Source organism: Stegodyphus dumicola, chromosome X1 (assembly GCF_044657685.1).
Source record: "Stegodyphus dumicola isolate Sdum_Otavi_A_Nest chromosome X1, ASM4465768v1".
Lineage (NCBI taxonomy): Eukaryota > Metazoa > Arthropoda > Arachnida > Araneae > Eresidae > Stegodyphus > Stegodyphus dumicola.
In genome coordinates this window covers 76,809,325-76,831,159 of record NC_140780.1, presented here as the reverse complement: position 1 = coordinate 76,831,159, position 21,835 = coordinate 76,809,325, and the positions used below count along the sequence as shown (strand labels likewise).

Here is a 21,835-nt window from a genome sequence, read left to right as displayed (position 1 = left end):
TTGGATTCAGATGTCAAATGTTCTAGAAATTCCATGCCAAACAAACATTTCCAGTGGTGTTTTGGCTTGATAAGCAGTACATTTGGGTTTCAATTCACGCTTTTTAGTAGATCTTTATCTACCCACTCCACAATTTTCTCAAACTGACATTTAAAATAAACTGTCTAAAATTACTAATTATGAATAAAAATAAATGGCAGTATAAGAAAATGTAAGCAATATTATATAATGTTTACTATGAGAAATTGTACTAACTTGGAAACAGAAGTAGCAACCATTTTTCAAATAGCGATGCTTTACTTAGTGATGCTATACAGCCATCTGTGATTGACACTTGAAAGTTCTAATAATGTAGAATGAATAAACACAGGAATGGAATCTGTTAAGGCATTTACAGAAAAATAAACAAATTTAAACTTTTATCTACTAGAGTGGACATGATGCAACAAAGGGTTAACCATACAATGGGAAATCCAAATTTGATGCATATGTGAAATTTCTCAAGAAAATAACAAGATATATCACTATAGTTAGTATTATTAGCTTTTCAAATTATTTTTTACAATTAATCTTTTAATCTATTTTTAGGTTGCTGTTCCTGCTGCTGCTACAGATGAAGATTTAAGAGCTGTAGCAAATTTTAGAAGCAGAGGTCGAATACCTGTAAGAATTTCTTCATGCTTTTATTCACCTTTTTGTGTGTGTGTCTGTGTTAAAAGTTTAATTTGTATTTTTTACCCTTAAAAATAATGAGTATGAGTTATAGTGATTAATAAGTGCTGAGAGCACTGAGGCAGAATGATAATTTGAGACTTTGGTGAAATTTGAATTTACTTCTTTTTCAACATTTGCATGTATTAAGATTTCAACCAGCTATCAGTCGTGTTTAATTGTACATTCTAGAAAATTATAACCTTCTTGCACACAGTCATGAAATTTCTGAATTTTGCACTTCAAGGTACCATAAAATTTCTTTATATAATTTTAAATAATTGAAAAGACAACCCCCAGAGAGTATAAATCGATATGCATAATGCCCAGTGTGCAAGAATGCTTTGGTTCAACAATGCTGGAATGCATAGCCATAAGGTAAAATGTTGTGTTAGTCAATGTGCCCATAGCATATATATTATCTTTCTAACTCAAAAATCCATCAGTATGTATCAGATGTGGCTAACAAGTCGATGGTGGTAGACAGGAGACGATTTCAATATGCAAATACAATTTAGTTGTGACTCATAGAAACAAACAGTTGTGGTTTCTTTAACATCATAGTTGTAAGATCCACTTATGGCCAGTGTCGTGCCTTGTTTTAATGACACCCGGATTAATCTTTTTTGTTTATAACACACTACATAGATTCTATATATTTTATACAAAAGGAAAACAATATTTATTAGAGCAGAATTGCTGATTATAAAACCACTGCACTGAACCAGTCTCCTAGCAGGGTTGCCACGCTACCTGGAAAACCGGGAGAACCGGGAAAAGTCAGGGAATTCGAAAATTGACCAAAATATTCAGGGAAAAGTCAGGGAATTTAAGTATTTTTGTCAAAATCTGGAAAAGTCAGGGAAGTTCATACAACGATCCCGCCAAAAAAAGCGATTTTTGCACCGACGTCGGAAAAGGTAACTTTTTTGGCGAATTATGTATCATGTGAGTGTCATTCGGGTAGCTGGAATAGAGCCAATTTTCGCAGCTCCAATTTGATTATCTTTTAGAAAGGCAAAGCAACTTTCCCGCAACTTTTGGTTTCCAATATTCTCGAGAATCGCATGTGCAGCGCATGAACTAAAGAAAGTACCTGTTCTCGTATAAAACAAAATGGGTTTAATCCTAGTATACGGTACCATGGAGGTTAGAATCAAAGAATATGTATTGTAAAGAAGGAAAACCTCTCTGCAACAGACGTGGCTGTGGCTCCGTTCCATCATAGAGGGAAAACAGCTGTGCATGTCTGATATATCTGTCGCCAAAGCTCGAAACCAGTGTCGAAGTTCGAAGGTCACGTTATCAAGAGTTCGTAAAATGAATATCGTTTAAAATTTCTTTAACAACTTACGCTAAAAAGACGTGCCACGCACGTCAAGATGCTTTTGTCTCAAACTGCGACCACGTCGCTAAGCATTTATCGCAAAAATGAAAATAACGTGGTGCACACGTCGCCTAACAACGAGATTGTTTATTTCTCGAGTTACAGCTCTGGATTGCACTCGCAGATGCGGAGCGGCGTAAATGAGACACTTTACGGCTTGTTATATTGTAGCGCACGGCACCGCAACCGTGAAGTTTAGTCTTAGCGCAAGTGGTTAATCTCTAAAGGAAAAGAAAATATTTTTTGGCGCAAGTAAATTAATTCATGGATTAGTTATTTTCAGGGAAAAAAAAAAAAAAACTACGAAAATCCGTTTTTAAAATTATTGCGAAAAATCCAAGAAGAAACGTCCTTTGATAAAACGTTTCTTCTTGGATTTTTCGCAATAATTTAAAAACGGATTTTCGTAGTTTTCTTTTTGTCAAAGAGCGTTTCTTCTTAACACGTGTTTCTCAATTTCCTGTACACATCGCGGAGAGGGAAATTCTGGCCGCCAGGTTCCGTCGCCAAATCCCTTGGCAAATTTTCCCTCCGCATTCTAGCGGCGTAATAGCATTTTACTTGTATGGAACCTTTTCTTCTTTACATAGACGTTCTTTGGTTAGAATAATAATGGGATTTGGCGACATCTTGATGCGCAGTAAACGGGTCATTTTGGTCTTGGCGACAATTTTCAAAATCGTGCCAAAGCCTTACCGTATACTAGAATTTTACCGCAAAATCTTTTTAAACCTTTTTTTTTTCTTTTTAATAAATACCTTGCCAGTTTGTAGTAAAATAAAAAAATAGTAATCAGTCATCTAGGCTAACCATGTAATATAACTATATTCGCTAAAATATCATTGATTATTCTAATTCAATTTTTAAGTAATTATTTTTATGTTATTCATATAATTTAATGTTGCTTCTTCCCTCTAAATTTATTTATTATTAGTAAATAATATTTCCAAATTTCAGGAAATTTCCTCTGGCATAATTCTGAAATTAATTATAGCAGTATGATGACATACCATCACGAAATTTAATGCACATATTTTTTCCTTATGTATGCTGCGAAATAAATATAAAATACCTCAATTTATTAAAATAGATTTCTTTCTATCGTTTAGCTGCAGAATGTCTGCAAAAAAAGCCTTATTTTATTCCAGATTGGAAAGATTCTAATCTCAATCTTCAGTGGAGAAAACAACTATTATAATTATATTTGTGTTTTCAAGTGTTAAGGTGCCTTTTAAGAACATACCTCACACAAATTAAATTTACCTAAAATCTAACCTAACTATTTAGCATTGCGTTGTGATTTATAAGGAATAAACACATTCAGATAACAAAAGACCTGGTGCTTACAATCCAGCATTATGTCTACTAATCTGATACTTGTTTATTAATACTAAAAAAAGAAAAAAAAAAGCATAAATAATTATAACATTTGCCTAACAAAAAGGCTTAACTCTTTAATATCCTTAAATGTAAACTTCAAACAAAGTGGTTAAGAATATTACCCTTAAACTTCCTAATTGGCACAACTGTCTAATTTTTACGGCATTACAAATATTACTTAGTATGGAAATATCTTGCAATATATAAGCTGAGTCAATTTCCATTAGAAAACCCTTCAGAAAGGTTTTAGTGAGATTTGTTCTCATCTGCTTTAATCAGTTAACCAAACCTATAAAAAACTTATTTAATTATTATAAATTTAAAAATAATTTTGGATAAATAATGGAAAGAAAAATCAGTATCTTATATTTTATATAATTTTTAACTCATTATTATTATTTATGATATATATTAATGCATTACATTTATGTAAAGTATCAAATGACAAAACATTGCATTTGTTTGAAAATAATACCAGCTTAAAGCAAATTAGTTTAAAATTTTTATTGTGTTACCTGCATTCAGTTTGAAACTCAAAGAAACAGAAAAAGCACATAAAGGTGGCAGTCAAAAATTTTAGTTCTGCATAAAGCTGCACTTTTAATAGAATGATTAATGTGGGTTTTAATCCCAGTGTGGCTGTTCTGCATTGGTGTTTTTGCAAGTTTCACTATGAGCATCAGCTTCCTTAGCTCCCATATGCTTTGCTGAACTGAATTAAATAGATAAACAGACCCAAGGGATAATTACTTTCTTTACAAAAGAGGTGGAAAAAAAAAAACTTTAGAAATATAAAAATTTAGCTTTGATAATGAATATATTAACAGAATGTGAATAGAGTAAAAATGAAAGGTTGATAATTATGTTGTCAAGAATTTATTGATAAAAGAAATAATTTTTCAAAAAAAATTGTTTTTCATTGTAGAAATCAAAGAAGCGATACATGTTTTTATCGCATAACTCACATACGGAAATTAAATGCACATACGGAAATAAATTAATCTTTCTAGATTAATTTAACTAGTGTAAAACTATTTTTTTATTTAGATAATTTAAATGAAGCAGCTCCTAATTTAGCACTTAAATATGCTAATGACATAAATGCTGTACATATTTCATTAGAAATATCTAAGAACTAATTGGACACGAAACAGCTTCGAGTTTTGATCTTTCAGAGGATAATTCTCAAATACAATTAAGCTAAATTATATTGGAATTTGAGAACTGCATTTAAAATTTCCAGTTGATGTTGCTTGTGCAGTTGCAGTTGATGCTTTTGAGAGAAATTTCAATAAACTTGAATAATAAAGAATTGTTAGGAAATTTAAAAAAAAATCAAACATGGCTGCCTATTTTTTCAATAGGACACGAATTAAGTGAAGTAGTAGATTTAAAATAAAGTATTGATTTTGCTTCATTTAAAGCATAAAGATTAGTGCAATACTTTAAATACATTGCTATTACTATTATTTTAGGGTTATTTGCTATTTGCATTTTTAATGATAAAATACTTTACTATAAATTACTTATATCGTTTTCTGAACATGATAAGCAATGGTTAAAAATATTTATGATTTAAATAATTACTTTAAAAATCTGAAAGTATATGGATGTGATTCAGTTTAATTGTATGCAGAGTTCACATTATACCTCTTTGCCTTAGGTGAAAAAATGATATTGAACGTAAACAAGTATGGTAAAAATTCTGTCTTCTTTTTCACACCAGGTGATATATTGCACATGTTTCATTGCAAGAAATAAGAATTTTTTTTATTTATAAGACTTACTTTAGCTTTTCAAAACACCTTTGGAACTAATAAACATTCTATGGCAGCTAATGATCAGACATATCAGAAAGTTGTACTGGGAAACTGTGTTACATGTAGATTTATCATTTGATGAAACTAGAAAGTTAATGGAATTAGCATTTGTTTTATTATTGTATTTACTGTGGTTGTATTTTGCAAATGAAAAATTATTTTCATACTCTCAACTTTTAGTTTGTACTTTTAAAAATAGTTTACCCCCATCCCATTTTTTTTTTAAAATTAGTGATTGCAAAGAATATAGGATTTGCATTAGTATTGTTCAATTTAGCCTAGTTTTTTTTAATTGATAATTTTAAATACAAGCATCATTATCAGCTTCTATTTTCAAGAGTAGATCTTCCTTAAATGTTATCAAAGACACCTTTTCTTGCAGCCATATTTTATTTGCTAAGCTATTGTTAAAAATTTTATTTAATATTTAAAATGTGGATAATTTTGCAGTACAAATTTCATGTATTAAAGATAGGTTATTTATTTATAAATGCAGGTTCTGTCATGGATTCATTCTAAGAGTCAAGCTACGATAACACGTTGTAGTCAGCCTTTGGTAGGTGTAAGCTGTAAGCGTAGTAAAGATGATGAGCGATATATCCAAATGATCATGGATGCAAATGCCCAGTCACACAAAATATTTATAATGGATGCTCGGCCAAGTGTTAATGCTGTTGCTAATAAGGTAATCGATGTTCTAATTTTGAAATAAAATTTATAACCACTTACATATTAGTCTTTTCCTTTTGATATATTTTGTTTTGTATTTCCAGCTGTGTTTTATGTCTTACAGGCTCGTGGAGGTGGCTATGAAAGTGAAGATGCTTATCAGAATGCTGAACTGATATTTTTAGACATTCATAATATCCATGTAATGCGAGAAAGTTTAAGAAAGCTGAAAGAGGTATGCTTCCCATCAATTGATGAAAACCATTGGCTTGCTAGTGTTGAATCTACTCACTGGCTTGAACATATTCGATTCATTATGGCTGGAGCTTTGCGCATTGCAGATAAAGTTGAGAGCAATAAAACATCAGTGGTTGTGCATTGCAGTGATGGTTGGGATCGGACAGCCCAGGTATTAATTTGTTTTTGGGTGATGACAAATGTCTTCCTCCTTTGATTTCCAAACCAAGATTTAACAGAAAATTTTCTGATTTAACAGAAAATTAGCTCCAAATCAAGGAGCTAATTTTCTGTTAAATCAAGATTAGTAATAAAAACTGAGAAAATATATTCGTGTGGAGAATTTTCAAATTTATGCAGTTAAAGAAGTAAATTAATTCTTTTATTATATGTAAGTAGCAGTGTTTCTTACGGTTTTAAGTGGTTGAAATCTTAAATGATGTTCTTGTGACTGGTGCAAATTATTGAGTTTTTAAAGTAAAACCATTTTATATGAATTATGGAACTGATAACATTCATTGCTTTTATACTGGAAAACTTTAATCTAATTGTATTTATTTTATGTAGCTCACAAGTCTTGCCATGTTGATACTAGATCCATACTACAGAACACTTAAAGGTTTCGAAGTTTTGATTGAAAAAGAATGGATAAGTTTTGGCCATAAATTTGCTCAGGTAAATATGTAACTTAAAAAAAATAACTGTTCCCTAACATTTGCTTATGCTTAATTGAGGCTGGATTTTCCACAATACAAGGCAGGTTTTGTTGAATGAAAAGCTTTAAAAAATTATCTTTTTCAACATAAAGATGTATATAAAGTGTTACTTACAAATTATATTGATTTTTCCAGTGTTTTTTGATTGGTTACTTTTAATTTCTCTAAAAATATGTGCTTAGTTATTATAGAATTTAATGTAATGAAATCAGAGAGAGACATATAAAAGTTATTTTTATTGCAGCATATTTCATGGAAGTTTTATGGTTTTAAATGAAGTATACATTGTGTTTCAGAGAGATCTCATTAATATTTCTGAATAATTAATTAATCATTGACCTTTGGTTCACTGTTAAGAAATGAACCAGTAGGTTCAGTAGATACAGTAGGTTTTATAACAGTTTCGGTCATTTAAAATAAATGCTTACAAAAAGTCATTTATTGGAACTCCTTGAGGAAAGTTCCTGTTAGGGAGTTCTATATTCATGTCTTTAAGGAGAGGCATAAGTCTTTATTAAGTAAAATAAGCATTGAAAATTTTTTAAAAAAATTATATAATTTGTGGTGCTTTAAATTTTCACCATAAAGAAACATTGACATAGGGGCATATAAAATTAAATAATTTCACTACGAACAAAAATTAAAGTTTTAGCCTTTATTCAAATGGTTGTTTAAAACCAATTCATCTAAATTAATGTTGTTAGTGTAAAAGGTATCTATAAATATGCATTTCAAAACAGCTTTTAATGGTATATGTATATAGGCTCCGACATTGTGAATGATGGTATCTCGCATTATTTTTATTATATGAGAATTTTTTTTATTTCACTAGCACATTTTTTGCAGGATGCAGCACAGAAGTTTAAATTTTGTAGATTTTTATTAAAACCTATAATGGGACTTACGATTGTGATAGTCTGAAGGCTTATTTTATTCTTCTTTTAAACTGTGACCATCAGGTCACACATTTCCAAGTTTGATATTATAAAATTATATCGTCTTTCATAAAATGTATGGAAGAAGATTGGAATACTATGTTTTTAGCTTAGTGCATTTTAAATATTGTATAATGCATTTTAAATATTGTATAATTTGCATTATTTTCATACATTTATATGTAATCATCTAGAAATAAAAAATTATTTTTTGAAAGCCTAAGCTCATAGATTTTCAGTAGGTCATTTTCTAAAATTTGTAAGTACTATGAAACCTCTCATTGAAAGCTTAAATAATCATCCTATTGCATATCATTGCATCTTTGAGGCAACATCTTCTCAGAAATCAATGTCAACTATAATCATGTATGGTCATATGAGGAAGGTTTCTTTGCAGTTTAAGATGCTGATATAAAATTGTTAAACAGTAATTTGCACATCATTAACTAATGAAATAATTAAAACAGTTATTAAATTACTAGAAATAATAAGTATTATGATCATATTTTTATAATGTGCAAACATTATAAAAATAGACCTTTTTATAATGTTTGCATGTATTAAAATTATATTAGTATAAAAAGTTAACTTGCTAAAAAAATACTGGTACTCATTTTTGCCAATGGATTTATATGAAGTTGTGAAAAAAGCTCTAGCAAATATTTTGTTTATTAAAATTGTCTTTGAATTAAGTTTATAAGTTCTGTAGCTGATGTTTTGGTTGTTGAAACTGTCGTTAAGTTAGCTTTCATTTTTTTATTTATGTGTGATTCATCAGTGTATAAAAATTTTTTTTTAGAGCAAAAGTATGTATATCGATTAGGACTCAATTCTAGTGTAGGAAAATAGGGCTTGAATTATGCAGTTGATTTGAGAATATATCCCTTCAGTTACAACCTACCTGTGTTTCGCATTTTGGCACATTAAATTAATAATTAAAATATGTAAGCTGTGTGTTATTTGAAATGTTCTTAAAAGCGAGTTTTATACTTCTTTGTGTAAAATGTTTCTATTTGTTGTAGCGTATTGGCCATGGTGATGACAAGCATTCTGATGCAGATCGTTCACCTGTCTTCCTTCAGTTTATTGACTGTGTTTGGCAGATGACGTGCAAAGTAGCTATTTAAAATTACTAGTTTGTTTGTTTTTCTAGTATTTTCGGTTTCATGAAGCACTAAATCTTCATTGCATTTGTTTTGCAGTTTCCCAATGCCTTTGAATTTAATGAGCATTTCCTTATAACAATTCTAGACCACTTGTATAGCTGCTTATTTGGAACTTTTCTTTTTAATTCTGAATGTCAGAGAGTTAAAGAGGTAAATATAATGTTTGAATCATATTACTGGAACTTTCTTTTTAAAAAATGGAAATTGATTACATTTTTTTAAATGATTGTTTGATTATATTTTATTTCTTACTTCATGCAAATATTTTTCTGATATTTTCTGATATACAGTACAAACTCTGTAATCCGGACTCGTCGAGACTTCGGCCATCCTGTATTAGGGGTTTTTCCGGATTATAGATCATCAATTTAAATTTGGTAAGATGGCATACAGAAATTATACTATTAAAAGTATGAAACCGTAATTTATGAAATAAAAAAGCCATTATGATCTAAAGGGTATCAAATTTTACAAAAAAAGGCTTAATATTTATTTGTAAACATTTATTTTAACGTGCGCATGCATAAAGCATACGCGCGTAATGTATGCGCATTCTCTACATACATGCGTTAAGTTTGTGGCTTTGAGGTCCAGATTATAGATCATTCTGGATAATGGACGTCCGGATTACGGACTTTGTACTGTACATGTATTTAATGTGTTATTCCTGACTCAGTCCTGTGCAAGATGTTTAAAATGTTATTTCCTCATTACTTGGCATGTTCACGGTGAGGTCATGTTCAGTGTGCTACTGTTTAAACTTGCACTTTTTGAATAACTTGAAAAGATTTTTGTTTTTCATCGAATATTAATTTGTAATAGAAATGAGAAGTATGATATATAATACAGAAGAAATACTAATGTAGGCGTATCATAAAGTTTTGTTATTACGTATATGATTGATTGTGGCAAAGCTCTAAAGAGCTATCTGCGTAAGCTGAGAATTCCTTCATGGAAAGCTTTCTGAGAGAAACTGCTCATCTTTACTTTACACATAAGCAAAGCCATGAAATCTTGATCATGATGCAAACCATGTTAAGTGTTTTTAAAGTTATTTTCCTGTTAATGAAACTAAAAATTACAGAAGATTTATGTGGACAACATCCTACATTATGTTCAGTAGACAAAGTAATCAGCAATTGATATACATTGTTGTTCCAGTTTTATGTGATTAGCTGAAATTTATAAAGGTGCATTCGCGACATGCGCAATAGCAATCCTTTCTCAGTGAGTAGTAATAAAATATAACAAGTCCAGTAACTGTAATAACTGATGGCGAAATTACCATTCCTATCACTGATTATCATAGCACTCTTTAAATTAAACACTGTTTGTGTGAGATTTAAGACAGCTCTCTAAAATTGGCTAATTGGATGATACTATTAAAAGGCATGAAACCAACAAAAACCAAGTCTTTCTATGGAACCTGGTTGAAAAAAAGAAAGACCTGGTTGAAAAACAGAAAGACCTGGTATGGAGCTGTGAGGAGTATTTCTAATCAAGGAGTTGGAATTTGTTTTTAAAGAAAAATCAATTTAAAAGAATTTTAAAATGAAATTCTTTAAAATCTGAACATTTGAAAGTATTGAGCATTCAGAGTAATGTATTTATTATTTAATAAATGAAATACTTAGAAAAATATGACAAAATTATGAATGTAATAGAATTCTAACTTGCACATCAGGTAGTCATAACATTACTCATAACAACTACACAAAGCAGTAATTATGCTTTCTGAAAATATATACATACAAATAACATAAATTAAAAAAGCTCAAAAAAGTCTTCTTCCAAGTAAATTTTCAAACGTTATTATCTTTTCGGTGGTTTTGAGATTAAGCAGTTCTTTCCCCCCAAATATGGACATTATCTGTCTGTTGTAAATTTATAATGTGAGGAAATTTATAAGAAGACTTGATGCTGCCTCCAAACCTGTCCATAAATTTAGCAGTTGACTGCTGAATTTAAAGAACAGGATCAGGATTATCTGGGATGTTGAGAGAATACCAAAGTAGTGTATTCAATGACTCAGAACACCATGCGATTCATTAAATCACACTTAATGCTGTCATTAAAAATATCAGGAATGTGGTCCATAGTCACCTTATTAAACAGATGGAAGTCTGATTGATTATTTTTATAAAAGAATTGTTGCCCCTCAGAGATGGAGCACTACTGTGTTATTAACTCAGAATCTGGTCTGATAAAAGTGTTTATTCCTAAAAGTGAGTTTTGCATGTATTAGGCACAAATTGCCTCAGTTATCCAAGGCCCTTAACTATCTTAATTAGCCATTCATGGTTTCACTGTAAATGCACAAATATTCACAGATGTGCGTTTAACCATTGAGTCAGTGTATAGTATTCGTGAGATCAAACAGGTAGCTTTTATAATTTGTGAAATCCTGAAGATGAATATATCTCGAATCTGATAGGATTACTGATAGAAGTGTGCTCAGAACTATCTCATGACAGCTTTCTATCCTCCCTTTTTTTTCCAAGTACACAAAATTTTATATTTTAATTTTGGCAGATAATTTTATAAATTTAGTTTTAATTTTTTAAAACTAACAACACATTCCAGAGCTTACATGTAGAAGTGAGCTTTCATGGGCAACAAGAGGCAAGATTAAATGAGATGCAGATGCATAAATCTCATATTTTAATATTTATGACAGTTTTGCTCTATGACGCAACTTCGTAGGATATAAATTATTTGCAGCATGCCAAGAAAAATAAGCTACACTATCACATCTATCAGTGTAATCATGTGTTAGGACCAAGATTTTAAATTTGTTAAATAAATGATTAGAACATTAAAGTATATTCACTAAATAATTTTTTAATAATTTGATATATTAATAGCAGTAATATTTGTAATTAGTATAATAAAATATGCCATTTTAAGATGAATATTTTTTTTGGCAAGCTTATATGAGGAAAATATGAACCATATTTTCAATGAAATATTATACTTTGTCTCGACTTATGTATTAAAAGATTAGTCTCTTTTCTTATTTGAATGAGCTACTAATTTTGTAGTTGTTTGTATCACATATAAAAATATTTTATATTATTTCTGAATTGTTTTATACTTAAAAAAATATCAATACTACTTGACACATTTTTCTACAACATACAGTTGTAGAAATAAATCTACAACATAAATCTACAACATACAGTTGTAGATTTATACTCTGCCTTCATATTTGCAGACAGGTTAACAGCATTTTGCAATAGCTAGCAAAATGGTTGTCAGCTGCAAAGAGAGCTTCTTGTGGCAGCAATTGGATGCAGGATGTCAGCTAAAATTGTCTGTTGTTGCCTCTGCAATAGGCACATTTCTGAATTCTAGATAGTATTGTAGAGACATTAGGATTTTGATGCAGGAGACATGAAAAATGTGCAACTCGCCAGGACTCAAACCATGGACCTCTCGAATATGTGCAGTGTGTGCTGGCCATTACACCACAAAGGCATGCTAAGAAGGCGGGAGAAATACCTTATATACTCCCCTTTTTAAAATGAGACTGGGCATTAGGGGACACAATCACCAAATCCTGGTGATGGAGAATCATCATCCACCACCTTTTTTAGTTCGGGCGCCACTGTAGAGACATTAGGATTTTTTTTTTATGCGGGAGACATGAAAAATGTGTAGTGCCCTCGATGGGACTCAAACCACCAACCTCTCAAATACGTGCAGAGTGTGCTAGCCATTACACCACGAAGGCATGCTAAGAAAGTGGGAGAAATACCTTATAGTGTTTGTGTTTCTTTCAATGACTGTGCTGAGGAATGCATACCTTTTTCCTTTAAGTATCCAAGTGTAGTTAGTAGATGCTCCCTTGAAATCAACTGAGTATATGTGTGATGCATTGTGGCAAAGATAACATCTTCCGTTCATTGTTCATGAACTAGATACTATTCTTTGTAGAGACATTAGGCATTTTTTGGAGCAGGCAAGATGAAAAATGAGCAATCGCATTTGCCAGGAATCGAACCACGGACCGAGGTTCGATTTTTCGAGCAGGCAAGATGGTTAGGTTAGGTTAGGTTATTTAATTATGGCAAAGCCTCGAGGGCTATCTGCCTAAGAGGAGGGATGCCTTCGTGGAGGACTTTCTAAGGGAAACTAGCTTGTATACACGTTACACATGGGGAAAACCACGAAAACACCCATGCAGCCAGCCCGTTCGTGGGATTCGAACCTCGGACCGAACTGCCAGTGTTCAGCGACTTTACCGCTCGGCCGCTGGTGGGCAAGAGCAGGCAAGATGAAAAATGAGCAATTGCCGGGAATTGAACCACGGACCTATGGAATACTGGCCCAGTATGCAGAACCACTACAAAAATGAGCAGGCAAGATGAAAAATGAGCAATCGCTGGGAATTGAACCACAGACCTATGGAATACTGGCCCAGCATGCAGAACCACTACATCACGAAGGCACGCTAGGAAGGCAGGAGAAATACCTTATAGTGTTAAATATAGCCATAAAACTTAGGATCATGTAGATGTGCAGAGGTTTTAGGTTTTGAATGGAACCACAGAGCCAGCTAATTGCAATTAAGTTACCACATTCTACGTTTTCATCTTGTACAGATATGTATACTATTATGCAAGGCATTTGGGCATTTAACTATAATATCACATGAAAAATAGTTAGCATGTTCTATCACATGTTTTTTCTAACGATAATCAATTTGTGCTGTTATTATACTTCTAAATATTTTGTGCTCAAGAATATCACATAATATCTCTTCCTTCCTTTCTTATGTTGAACAGTGGAATCTTATTCTATGTATGAATGCTAAACACTCAGTATATTATATAGGTATTCAAGTGTGAGATGAGAAATTCATGTATTTGCTCTGTTTTATTGATTTAACAGCTACTCTGATAATATTCTAAAGGAATTTTTTTTTTTTCTTTTTCTGTGTATCTTTAACTTTTTCCATGTATTTTAATTTTTCTTTTCTCACTAAGGATGTTAAAAATAGAACTGTTTCTTTGTGGTCATTCATCAACAGCAATCAGAGTGATTTCATAAATCCTTTGTATACCACTTACCAAGAGCAACACGTTCTTCTTGCTGTACCTAGCATGCGGTGTATAGAGCTTTGGAAGAGTTATTATTGTCGTTGGAACCCACGTATGAGACCACAGGTAATTAATTATGTTTGGTTTATATCGAATGCGTAATAATTTTAGTAAGTCTTGTTTTGTCTTTCCAGTTTTGGGGATATTATTATAGTAACAGGGCACTTACACATTGCTCATGAGGCTTAGCAAATAACTAGTTCTTAGGATTATTTCCATTTGTTATGGCATAAAAGACCTTTAATTTATATTTTAAATTACAACCATAGTTTCTTTAAAGATTGAGTAATTTAAAAGCAATAAATGTATTTTTAAATAATTTATTATATATTCACTAGGTAATTCTTACAGACATTTGCATCATCATTGTAATAAATAAAAATATTTTTAATGCTATATATATCCTGCATCCAGAGTAATCATTTATACCTTGACTAACAATGTGTTTTTTATATTACGTTCAACTACACTATCTGAACAATATTTTTGGCAAGAAAATTAAACACATATATAGAGAAACATTCAGCATATTTAATGCCATGATCATAAGTGTGATGAACTATTTACACAAGGAAAAAAAAAAGTTCTGTCAAGTACAAAGTCCATGATCCGGACTCGGGACTTCGGCTATTCTGGATTAGGGGTTTTTCCGGATTATAGATCATCAATTTAAATTTGGTAAGATGGCATGCAGAAATTATAAAATTAAAAATATGAAACCGTAATTTATGAAATAAAGAGCAATTGTGATCTAAAGGGTATCAAAATTTACAAACAAAAAGCTTAATATTTATTTCTTTACTTTATTAAACATTTCTTTCAATGTAAGTTGTTTAAATTGCTTCATTTTTTATGCTAATGCTTTCTCTTTAATTCTCTCTTCTATAAACAGATATAATTTCTTGTTCAGTTACAAAGTTCCACTGTTCAAATCCTGTAATTGCTGTGTCGAGAATACCGACGCTTTAAATAACCTCTCTGTCACTTTCTTCACTATCGGAAGCGCACATGTGTCAACGCTTTACTGGCTTTACATGAATGCGTAGTGGACTCGTGCATCAAACGTGCATGCGTAAGTCCGTGGCATTGAGGTCCGGATTATAGATCATTTCGGATAATGGACATCCGGATTACAGACTTTGTAATGTATTAGATTGGTCACAATCTGAAAAACACCTTGGTTGGTTTGACTACAGCAAAGCACATGAAGATTAGTTGCCTAAAGCCTAGGATGTTATCATGGAGGGCTTTCTAAAGGAAAAAAATACCCATTCACCAGGATTTGAACCTGGCTCAAAGTACTAGTGTTCAGTGACTTCACTTCTTGGCCACTAGTGAGCTGATACATTCTGAGAGGAAGCTGATATGTAGCAGTTTATAATCTTGCAGAATCCATATTAAGGCTGAATTCAAATACAGAAATCATTTCTGAATGTCCTGACTAAGGGAACTTCATTGACAAGCACAGCTTTGTGAAATTCTTGAGCATTTGAAAAAAAAAAAAAAAAAAAAAAAAAAAAAAATTAAAAAACATTAAGTGCGATAAATTTTCATTTTAAAAATTCACATTAACTTATTCTTCCATCATATTTCTTGTAGCAACGGGAAATGAAGTCATATAGTAAAAATATAGAAAGCACTACTGTCTTTTGTATTTTCATATTATCACTTTCAAATACAATGTTACCATTTAAACTTTTACAATTTCAGGTTAATTAATCATTAGTCTGGAGAAGAAAATGAACGCATTATAAGTATTTAATTAATTTTCAAATGTTCAGGGAGTTGTTATTGGTTCATTTGTCTTTCTGATGAAAAGGCAGTATATGGTAATAAGTATGTACACTGAATCTTGATTTATATCTGTGAAACAAATGAACATAAAATTCTTACACAGAGTTTAAGAACATAAAGTTCTTGATGCATTTCAACCTTTTGAAGACTGCATCAAGAACTTTGCATTCTTGATAGCGTGCAAAAGGTTGAAATGATATATTCTGATGTACAAGATTAAGAAGAAGACACAAACCATTGGTCATTTGGCATGAAGACCTACTTTTGCCACATGTATGAGAAGTATTTTAACCTTATGTGGTTTTATTTTGGTAGTTGGATAGCTTAAAAGAAGACTGTTATGGTTAAACCTAAACACCTGATACTGTAAAGGCCCTTATTTTCGCGAGCCTGTTGTAATCGCGAAAATTTAAGCCTCGCAAAGTACTTTTTTCCCCCTGCCTCAAATAATAATAAAAAATCAGAAATTTTTCACTTACCCAAAATTTAATAATTTATTGCACAGTTACAAGCTTTTTCTTGAAAACTTTCTTTCTTATAATGACTTTTTGAATAATATACAACTATATTTCTCGAATATAAAACAATAAAATTAATTGTAGGCAGCTCATTCACTTAGAATACTATTTATACTATATAAAATTCGCGAAATCATCGCTATATTCATTTTCGCGAAAATAAGGGCCTTTACAGTATGCAATATTGCTTGGTACTGGTACTTAGTACCTTGGTATGCACAAGCAATGTTAACTCGGAAAAAAAAAAAAAGAAAAAAAGAAAAAAAGGGAACCTTCATCTGCCTCCAGATTACAGCAAAAACCATTTTCACTCTCTTCGGTTAGCAAGGGCTCGGGTCCATTTTACTATATTGAGAGGGGGCAAGATTTCAATGAGATTTTGACCAATCATATTGTAGTACAGAAATACTACAATACAGTATAGTAATGTAGTACAGTTCCAGTAATGTTTTCCTCCCTTTATTTCTCTGTGGGCAGGTGTTGTCATTATGCATAGTCTATTGCCCCATTAGTTGTATGAAATCAAATTTCAGTTGTTGCTGCTGTCTACAAAAGAAAATATCAGTCATATACTTATAGAAGTGGTAACGTGTTTATGTGCACTACCACTGCATTAAATATTCTAAAAAATTAATAATTTAGTAAAACATTCATTTAAAAGTTTATTTTTTAGGTATAATGAATAATATTGGGAGATAAATAAGTTTTTAAGTGCATATTTAAGGCATATACAAAATTATTTTAGAAATATATCAGGTGGATTATTATAAGTAACATCCTGCACTGAGAAAGATGCTTAACATTTACAGTATTAGAAAACCCTGAAAGTATCCATATATTTTTAACCCTGAAATTATTTTATTTATTTGTTTATTATTTTTATTAATTTATTATTTTATTTATCCTAGATTTTTTTACCCTGAAAATATCCATAGATCTATTTTATTGCAAATATTGACACTATTTTCAAAACCTATTCATTTGGCCACTAAAGGATTATATGCTGATATTATTCTTAAAAAATAATACATTTTGGTTTAGAGAACCTGAACTCCAAGGCAGGGTATTATAAATTATACAGCTGGTTATACATACATTGATTTTGTAAAAATATTATCCATTTCCTCAATATTTTCTATTGATAGCCGCAGTAACATAAGAAACTGCTCTACTAGTAGTAGGCTGACTGACTGGCAGACAGTGTTCATTTCCTATGACCTGCTGATAGGATCCATAAGCAAAAAACTGTAAAGCACAAAGTATTTAAAATTATGACATTTATTTATTACTTATGTAATTGTATATAAAATTAGAAATGATGATGAATATATATATGACATTTATCATATATTTATAAGTGTACAGGATCTAATGAGTCCAATGAATTTAAGTTGATAATGTATGTGATTAGCTTGTTAAGTTACTTCAAGGAAATATTTTGTATGATATATTATTCATGTGAACTTATTATGATTTCAATCAAATGACAAAGTTTGATGTTTACTACATTCCATTACAGTTCTCCCAGATACAGGGAGAAGCTATAAAAGTTAGTTGTTTTGACAGTTAGTAGCTCCTGGGTCTAGGACTCTTCGCTGTCAAGACATATTTTTCTTTAAATGACTGTATTTTATCTTGCCGTATTACACTCGTATTAAATTTATTTAGTTTAAGAATTCTGTTTACCTTCTGTATACTTAATAAAGAATTATGTGTTCATTTGTTTCACAGATATAAATCAAGATTCAGTGTACATACTTATTACCATGAACTGCCTTTTCATCAGAAAGAGAAAAGAACCAATAATAACACCCTGGATATTTGAAAATTAATGAAATACTTATAATGCGTTCATTTTCTCCTTCAGACTGATGATTAATTAACCTGAAATTGTAAAAGTTTAAATGGTAACATTGTATTTGAAAGTGATAATATGAAAATACAAAAGACAGTAGTGCTTTCTATATTTTCACTATATGACTTCATTTCTCGTTGCTACAAGAAATATGATGGAAGAATAAGTAAATGTGAATTTTTAAAATGAAAATTTATCGCACTTAATGTTTTTAATTTTTTTTCAAATGCTCTAGAATTTCACAAAGCTGAGCTTGTCAATGAAGTTCCCTTAGCTTAAATTTTCGCGATTACAACAGGCTCGCGAAAATAAGGGCCTTTACAGTATCAGGTGTTTAGGTTTAACCATAACAGTCTTCTTTTAAGCTATCCAACTACCAAAATAAAACCACATAAGGTTAAAATACTTCTCATACATGTGGCAAAAGTAGGTCTTCATGCCAAATGACCAATGGTTTGTGTCTTCTTCTTAATCTTGTACATCAGAAGATATCATTTCAACCTTTTGCACGCTATCAAGAATGCAAAGTTCTTGATGCAGTCTTCAAAAGGTTGAAATGCATCAAGAACTTTATGTTCTTAAACTCTGTGTAAGAATTTTATGTTCATTTGTTTCACAGATATAAATCAAGATTCAGTGTACATACTTATTACCATATACTGCCTTTTCATCAGAAAGACAAATGAACCAATAACAACTCCCTGAACATTTGAAAATTAATTAAATACTTATAATGCGTTCATTTTCTTCTCCAGACTAATGATTAATTAACCTGAAATTGTAAAAGTTTAAATGGTAACATTGTATTTGAAAGTGATAATATGAAAATACAAAAGACAGTAGTGCTTTCTATATTTTTACTATATGACTTCATTTCCCGTTGCTACAAGAAATATGATGGAAGAATAAGTTAATGTGAATTTTTAAAATGAAAATTTATCGCACTTAATGTTTTTTAATTTTTTTTTTTTTTTTTTTTCAAATGCTCAAGAATTTCACAAAGCTGTGCTTGTCAATGAAGTTCCCTTAGTCAGGACATTCAGAAATGATTTCTGTATTTGAATTCAGCCTTAATATGGATTCTGCAAGATTATAAACTGCTACATATCAGCTTCCTCTCAGAATGTATCAGCTCACCAGTGGCCAAGAACACTGAACACTGGTAGTTTGAGCCAGGTTCAAATCCTGGTAAACTATATATATATTAAATTTTCTTTTAATATATATAGTTATTTACAAGAATGAGATATAAAGAAATTACACATAGTTGGAAAATTATGTCGGAATCAAAGAGAACTGGGGCTAAACTTCTGATATAACAGAAGTTATATTATCGATTTTTAAAATTATGTGGGTACAAGATTTGTCAAAATTTCTTGAAATTTTAATTGGGTACTTCAAAGAAATCGCTCATACAAGCAGGAAATCACATTTTTATGAAATTTGAATGGAAAATGGAATTACTTTGAAATCTTGTCAGCACCTAAATCTCTTTAAAAAAATTAATATGTCATGTGTAATGGTGTATATGCATAAAACTGTACACAAAAACATTTTGTATATTATTTTATATAAAACATTTATCAAATAAAATTAAATAATTAAACTGAACAGAGTTATTAGTTTAAATCAGCTTAAAATAATACGGTAAGATATAATACAGTCTTGTAAAGAAAAATATGTCTTGACGGCGAATAGTCCCATTCCTGTAGCGTAAAGTTTCTCCTTGCTGAATTAAAATTTGAATTTACGAAACAATTAATTACCAATGTCTGTTTTGCACATAAATATTGTATTTCTATCTTAAGCTGCACCTTTTCACCCATATGTAAGTGTCACAACCAGATATTTCCAGGTTCTTTATAATGTTAATTTCTTCAAAGTAATTAATTTTTCTCAAATGCTAGTTTAAATAGGTATACCTTTTTGATAATAAATCAAAGCTGGTTATTAAAAATACTTGTTAAATATATTTCAATGTTCCATTTTATTTTTTATTTTGCATCCTTAGATTTGGTCCTTTTTTTTTTTTTTTAATCCTATCCTTTGATGATACTGAAAAAATATAATAAATACTGCAACTGAAGAAATATAATATGTACTGCATTTTGTCCTTAACTTAATTATGCACAATGAACATTTTACTAACAGTATTGAAACTGATTTTATTAATTTTTGTACCTTGTTTTAAGAGGCTCACCAGTAGCCGAGTGGCAAAGCCGCTGAACACTGGTAGTTTGGTCTGGATTTAAATCACTGTGAACATGTTGGCTGCATGGTCGTTTTCATGGATTTTGCCATGTGTGTAACATGTATACAAGCCAGTTTCCCTTAAAAAGTCCTCCCCTCTCCTTAGGCAGCTAGCCTAGTGCGTTGCCATAATCAACTAAACCAAACCTTGTTACAAGAAACGTTGTAACTGGAATCATGTCCAAGAGCAGGATTTAAGGGAAAAAAACTCCTCTACGTTTCTCTGAACCCTGCAAACATTGAAAATCTTTGATCTTTTCATGTACCTGTAATACTGAAAATAATAATACATTAAGGTTGAAACTAACTGTTGTCTGTTTAATTTTCTTTAGGAGCCTATACACATTCGTAGCCGAGAACTTCTAGCTGTTAAAACTCAGCTGCAAAGAACAAAAGAGGAACTGAAACGTGAACTGGAAGCAAAAAATGCCCGTAACCTTGCTTCCTCTCCTGTGACAGTGTAATGAATTCTTGTGATCTAAAACTGTTTAGGCTATTAAGTATAATATGGGTATGACAATTATAAAACATGGCAGTATTAGAATTTTATTTATGAATATTTATTCTTAAAGCATATTTAAAGTTTCGCTTAACCAGTTATGCATATATTTATTATGTAAACCTGATTGAGAGAAATTTTGTAAGCAGTTGAATGCAATTTGCTGTCATGGCCAGTATTTTTTTTTTAAATCTTGGACTAATAGTTCAAACTGTAAATTCTGCCTTTTAGTTGTAAATATTTTCGTTATTTATAAGTGTATTCTTCTGTGAACTGGAAAGCACATAAACTCATTTTGATATGAAACATATATAAATTGTATAAATATGTGATTTTTATATGTCCTGAAGCTTTTCTTTGATAGAAATAAATTATATTTTAATGAAATTGTATTTGTTATACGTTATACGTCAGTATATACGTTTTACCATTATATTTTATAAAATAAATCATAATTTAACCAAGATTATTTTTCAGAATTTTTCTTTTATATGGTTAGTTTTCAGTTAAAACTTTTCGACAACCTTTCTTTATGAGCTAATTCTATATTGGGGGAGGGGGGAAAAATCTCTTTTACGAAAACGTTTTGCGTATTTTAGCTCTAAAATACATGTAGATTTGAAATATGTACCGTATTTGACGGCATATAAGACGCACCCTTATTTAGACGGCCACACACAAGGAAAAAAAGTTTCAATAACGTGGTTTCTTTTAGTTCTCACGTTTTGTAAAAGCCAAATAAACAATTATTGAATGCAATTACCTTCACGTATAAGATGCAGGTAACTTTTTTGAG

The 21,835-nt window shown here is 30.8% G+C and overlaps 1 protein-coding gene across 1 annotated transcript in view; it reads left to right on the top strand.

Annotated features, from left to right (window-relative positions):
* The window catches only part of mtm (phosphatidylinositol-3-phosphate phosphatase), a 56,585-nt gene extending 35,080 nt beyond the window's left edge, over positions 1-21,505 (top strand). Inside the window, exons 7-14 of the mRNA XM_035370648.2 lie at positions 589-663; positions 5,795-5,983; positions 6,092-6,376; positions 6,772-6,879; positions 8,878-8,970; positions 9,058-9,171; positions 14,010-14,189; positions 20,873-21,505. Of these exons, the coding sequence (XP_035226539.1) occupies positions 589-663; positions 5,795-5,983; positions 6,092-6,376; positions 6,772-6,879; positions 8,878-8,970; positions 9,058-9,171; positions 14,010-14,189; positions 20,873-21,004 (1,176 nt within the window). The 3' untranslated portion in view covers positions 21,005-21,505. The remainder of the gene's footprint in view (positions 1-588; positions 664-5,794; positions 5,984-6,091; positions 6,377-6,771; positions 6,880-8,877; positions 8,971-9,057; positions 9,172-14,009; positions 14,190-20,872) is intronic.
* Positions 21,506-21,835: the final 330 nt, after the last annotated feature.